This window comes from Rhipicephalus sanguineus, unplaced genomic scaffold (assembly GCF_013339695.2).
Source record: "Rhipicephalus sanguineus isolate Rsan-2018 unplaced genomic scaffold, BIME_Rsan_1.4 Seq505, whole genome shotgun sequence".
Lineage (NCBI taxonomy): Eukaryota > Metazoa > Arthropoda > Arachnida > Ixodida > Ixodidae > Rhipicephalus > Rhipicephalus sanguineus.
This window is the reverse complement of record NW_023615389.1, coordinates 8,952-14,929: the sequence shown is the minus strand read 5'-3', so window position 1 is coordinate 14,929 and position 5,978 is coordinate 8,952. Positions and strand designations below refer to the sequence as shown.

Genomic DNA, 5,978 nt, shown 5'->3' with positions numbered 1-5,978 from the left:
GATTTGCTAAGAAATGCTTCGCATTTAAAAAAGAACCTTTCAGGAAGAGTGCCCTTGAAATCAACATGGAAACGTAGGTTAAGGTGTAGCTGTAACGTCTCCAGTAGAAAGTATGGTGGACATACTGTCATAAAGGTCAAGAGGCAAGACGCTAATTTGAACTCTGACACACTTGTGCTTTACTCTTCCGCGGCAAGCCGGTCACAAGGCGCGGCACTTCTTCTTTGGGTTCATCTTGCTTCCCGGCTGACACTCGAAGGCCTTTGAAAATGGCTCGTAGTTGCTAAGGGGCACGTTTACCCGGTACTTTGCCGGCGCCCAAGTGGCGTCGTCGATGACGCGCTCAGTGTCCTCGTCTGGGTCGCAGAACGACTGGCCGAACATCAGGTAGAAAAGCTGCTCCGAGCTCACGCTGGGAAGGTTCTCAAAGTGGAGGAATACATTCTGGAAGCCCAGCGCGTCCATGGTGGATATGTAGAAGAGAAGTGACGTTCGATAGGCCCTATGGAGCACAGTTACGGCCACGTTGTCGGCCATGTTCTCGCGCAGCGTGCGCTGGCCGTCTAGAGTCTTGTTTAGCGGGCCCACCTCGATGGCTCCGTACTGTTTCTCCAGGCAACTTTTCACGCCCTGAAGTGCCTCCGTCTCGGCGTCCGCGCTGAAGAGGAACTTTTCCTGGAACACGTGGTACAGGAAGCGCGTCATCACGAAACCTACCGTCGACGATTCGAGGAAGAACTCGCGGCCCTTCAGCACGAGCGGCGCGATGGAGAGCGGCACAGTGAGGACGCTGGTGTCCGGGTCGTACTGCGAAGTCAGCTCGAGGTTTCCATCCAGAACGGTCTCTCCGGATTTGAGCACGGCCGCGACGTAGTGCTCGGACAGCGCAGCCTTGGCCTTTACATAGGAAAGGAGCATGTTTTTCACGTCCGGGTCGAAGCTGTTGACAGAATAGTAGGCATCCACATCGTCCATCAGGCTGAAGTAAGCGGGCCCGATAGACATGATCTCGTCCTCAATGCTGTTCACTGTCGTCATAGGGATCTCGGAGGCGGAGTCCAGCACGCTCCTACGAAGGCCGGAAGCCACCACAGTTAGATGCATTCAGAGTGCCACACAAACAGGTAATTATTACATCGCCGTCATTAAAGCTAACTTTTTAAAAAGTTTTCAGAATACAGAAAGAATGTATTTATTCGGAATCAGAGGCTGGGTCCGAGCTAGTTGGTACATTGACATTATGAAACCGTTAAGCGCACGAAGACGGGAGCGCTCTGTGTGCCGTTTATATTCGCCAACACATCATTCGCGTCTACATATATTCGAAACTATTCTATCATTGCTGAACTCTAATTAACAAATATTTGGGCATTAATTTCTTAATATTTTCATTAGTTGATGTTTCACGTGTGGAATTGAAGCTGGTTACTACTCAAGTCGTATGGGTAACGAGACCACCGCAAATTTCAAGATAGTGTGCCTTCAAAATCTGCCATGAAACGCAGTGGTGTAATTCGTTGCAGATTACGGTATTCGTGCACAGGGGGAAAAAAGAACGTTTGAAAAACGATATAGAGTCCACTATATCAAGCAAGCTACTGACAATATTATAAGACCATACAATAGCCAATGAACATAAAAGAACACGTTTCGGTGATCGTAGAATACATTGCCACAACTGGCGTAAACGTGGATGCACACGTATGAATAGGCGTAACGAGTCAAGTGAAACGTGTTCTTAGGTTATGAACTTATGGCTTATGTACCAAGATTTCTAAACTATGCTTGCAAGGAGCTCGATATTGAGCGCTTTTTTTATCTCCAGGGCTTTGTCCTTGTCAGGGTGTTCCTCTTGTTGCACGTCAGAGATGAGTACTCGACGCCTCCACGAGGCGCCGCGATCTTCTCACACACATTTAACGCTTTCCTTACCGACTTTTTGTCCGAAAACGATACAAAAATACCAATTTCTTTTATTTGCCCATTTGGTTCTACGTGTCTTGAAACATCTAAAAAAATTATTCAAAGACATTTTATTCGCAAGATACACGCAAAATGTATTTTTTTTAATATATGCAGAGCATGGGCTTCACTGCACCAGACCACGGAAACTGCCCGAGCCTCTCTATTCTTCGGCGAAGAAAATATCTATTTGATATTTGAAAAATAAGCGCAGGAAAGTAAGTCCGTGAAAACAAACCTTGTACACTCTGGTGGGGGTTCGCTTACATCTAAGGACGTCCACAGCCGATACGTCGAGATGCGGTCATCGTCCGAATCCGATCCGATGAGTAAGAGAAAATATGCTGCTATGCGTAGTCGCTGCCACACACACAGGAGAACTGAAATTCATTTCACGAAACTTCGGCAAACGAGGGTTTTTTTTCTTCTGAACGGAGCTGTTCCGGCACGCGCGCACCGCTCGCGCACAGAGGAGGACGCATTTCCTAATTCCGTTTAAATGATTCAAGTCCTTTTTCGACCAGAATGCATGCTTTGAGCGCGCTTTTAAATTTTTTACTGCGCTATATGTTGAAGCCAAAGAGAACGCAGCAAAATTAATCAGGGTAGCTGGATTGCGGCGCCCCCAAATGCTTGTTTCATGGTGGACGAACACGGCTCGTCTTCGGTATATAGCGGTACATAAAGTTTTGAAGAGAAAATATGTTTTACGATAGTGTACGTCGTCTCTAGTTCGCAGACAGAAATTTATAAATTGGTGCTAATTCATGGATACCTACTAAGTGGGCATGCATTGAACAGTGACTGGGTTCAGTGCAACATTTCTCAAACTGTGAAGAAATAAACGTTCGAATTATCGAACAATTTAAATATCCGCCGGCACGAAATAACCTGCCGCCAAAATGTTTCTTTTTTAATCTTCACTGCACTGTATCTTTCTTTTCAGATAATTAGTCGCCTTTCCTGAACAACGTAGTGTAGCGAGTCACTTTCTGAAATAACGCGCATATTTTATTTCATTCTCACGTGGAGCGACTGCAGGACACATTCAACAGGGACACATATTTGTCGAGGGAGTGTTGTAAGGATGAAAAACTACACGAGCGCCCTGTAGTCGTTGTGCGATGGAATATGAATACTGAACGCTGACTCCACAGAAAATTACCGGGACAGTTGTAACTTGACGCGGACTGGCTGATATGCTCTTCAGGCGCAGTCGTGACTAAACAAGGAGAGATTGTACTTCTCAATTGTGCAGTAAGCATCGACCCTCAGCCCAATTATGTCTTAACCCTAAACTTTTAAGGCAAAAAGTCCTAATTCTCGACTGTTGAGAAGCTTTCAATTTCCCGAATGGCCTCACTCGTGGCCTGCTGTTTGGAAATGGTGGACTGTGCAATTTACTGTCAGCCATGGTTGACCCCATTGTTCGTGATAGTACACCCAGAAAGATCAACAAGCGGTGAATGTGCATTTGTTTACCCTGATTGATCGTCTCCATTTTCTTTCACTAGTAGGACACCAGTAGATAATCCGGCAACGTTAGCAAGCGAGGCTTATTATTATATAGTGCCCGCTAGAAGAAGAAGCAATTATTTGCTTTCGGACTCACCTGTACGAGTTCCGTAAAATGGCCTCTTTCATTCCAGCACTCGTGATGACATCGAGGCGAACAGTTGAGTTGAAATGTCGGACAAAAACGTAGTTGAATACTCTGTAAGTAAGCAGCGAGCAGACCTCCCGGCTAGTGTTCTGGTAGGACGTTGAGGAGGCAGACTGTTGAAGCTTCACAAAGGGATAGAGGTGGAGAATCGCACTGTACTTAACGAAGTCGCCGACTTGGGCGGTGGTGAACTTTTGGAGCATTTTATCAAGATGCTTGAAGTAATCTGGTGACCGAATGACAACGCAGTGGTCCTTGCGTGCAGACTCTATTAGCTTAAACAAGAAGGTCCTCCAGTTCAACCCATTCGCCTTGAGATCATCGATCGTGGTCGCTTCGTACTCGGACATTTTCTGGTAGCTCTCGCTCCAGAGACCCGAGAATTTCTTGAGAAAGATGTCGACTTCTCTGACGTTGTGTGCCGCTTGCTCGGAACCGATAAGAGCTTTGACGAATGGGACGTACTTCTTCGAGAAGGCCTTAGGGATGTCGAATATGTGGTCACCGTCAAACGACTTGGGCCTCCTAAGCACGATGCATTCCCGACTGTTTTTGGCCTTGTTCGTCACGGACACGTGCACGAGCGGGAACACCTGTAGAATTTTGGCCAGCGAGGCGAGACCTTCTTCGAGGATTGCGTCCTTGCCAGACAGCTTGAGGAATTCAAGTGTCTGCTCCATTTGTTCGGGAACAGAGTTGTAATGGCCGTTCTTGCACGCCTTGTAGAATGACGACACCTGGTTGGTGAGTCGAGTGCGCTTGAGCCAACCTAACCGTGAGTACTTGTCGATGACATCGTGAATCTCACGCAAAAAGTGTCTAACGGCCGATCTGCGCACCGATGACGCCGGCTTTGTGCTGGAGCAAACGTAGTCGTAAAAGTCTTCGCACGGGTCCAGCGTCCAGGCTACGTGCTTCTGAAGCTGTTCACCCTCCTTGAGGCAGTGCTCCGAGGTACACGTGTAGATGAAACCAGAGCGCTGCCGCTGCCACGAGAACAGGTGCGCTGCCTGGAACTCGCCATGAACTTGGGCCTGTGGATGTTTTTGACGGGTGAAGACGACTACTAGAGCGATTGCCAGTGCCAGAGACAAGGAGAAGATGGCCATCAAGGCTGCCTTGAGTGGCCGCACGCCGCCACTGGAAGCGGCGACGCCGCCTGCCCCGGCTGCGCGGTCTCCTGACGACGAACCTTGGGTCCGCCATGTCTTTGCTGTGCCTGCTAAGCAGCTAACGATGAACGCGCCCACACTAGGCTCGCGGGTCTTCTTCTCTGCTTCTTCTTCGTCACAAATTGCACGTTCTCGCTAAGGTGCATGACCCTACCTCGACTAATGCGCAAGGACGAATTGGTTTGCATGGTCAGTTTTCCATATACTTACTTCAGATTGTGCTCAGAAAAAGCCCGGCGATCCAGCAGGTAAGCAATTTTTTTCCAATTAAGATGTGCAATTAAAAACCATGGGACAGGTGCGTTTTCGCGTTTGTTTTTTTCTTTCTCTCAAGTAGGCGAAGTTGTACGCCGCGGTGGTATAGCGGTTACGGTGCTCGGCTGCTGATCCGGAGGTCGCTGGTTCGATACGGCCGCGGCGGTCGCATTTCGATGGAGGCGGAATGGTAGAGGCCCGTGTACTTAGATTTAGGTGCACGTTAAAGAACACCAGGTGGTCGAAATTTCCGGAGCTCTCCACTACGGCGTCTCTCATAATCATATAGTGGTTTTGGGACGTAAAACCCCAGATATTATTATCAAGTAGGCGAAGTCCGGCAATCTATTTAACAATCTAATATCGTGGCCTGCCTTCCGCAGTGGGTTGAGCTGTTACATAGGTCGCCAACCAACGAAGCCAATTTTCTACCCCGCCAGAGTGGGTGTGAGCCAAAATCTTAGGATCGACACCTACATCTACAATTTCCTGATAAGGGGTGCTATGCAGGATGGCCCGAGTTTGGTGAAACTGGGAATCTCTCCGCGCTCTGGCGACGCCCCCTTTTGAACGAAACTAATAGTACGAAAAGATCAAATCCAGCTCTCAGCGTGTGCCTTGTTGCATTGGTTGCGATGAAACGCTGAGTCAGGTCAAGGGCGGCCGACAAAGTTGGGGTGGCGTCCTTAAACGATCGAAATCTTCTTTTATTTGTTCGTCGTTCCATTGAGTGCATAACTGCACCCATGCAAGGAAAGTGTAAGAAATTTTTACTAATTATATTTTTTAGAGGTACGGGCTGCGTAAACTGTAAATTCATTTTCAAGCGTTTAATGCCGCACTAAATATTCTTTCGAATAATTAGTGCCGTGGCCTCCGAGATTAGCTCCGGCCGAGCATCTTTTCAACGGAACACGCCTGCGTGT

The 5,978-nt window shown here is 48.0% G+C and overlaps 1 protein-coding gene across 1 annotated transcript; it reads right to left on the bottom strand.

Annotated features, from left to right (window-relative positions):
- Positions 1–201: 201 nt before the first annotated feature.
- LOC119377618 (neprilysin-21) lies at positions 202–4,907 on the bottom strand (the record flags this gene model as incomplete). The annotated part of the gene is made up of 2 exons (XM_037646996.2): positions 202–1,069; positions 3,575–4,907. Coding segments are annotated over 2 exons (2,201 nt in total), but the record flags the coding sequence as incomplete, so codon positions are not given.
- Between the last annotated feature and the right edge of the window lie 1,071 nt (positions 4,908–5,978).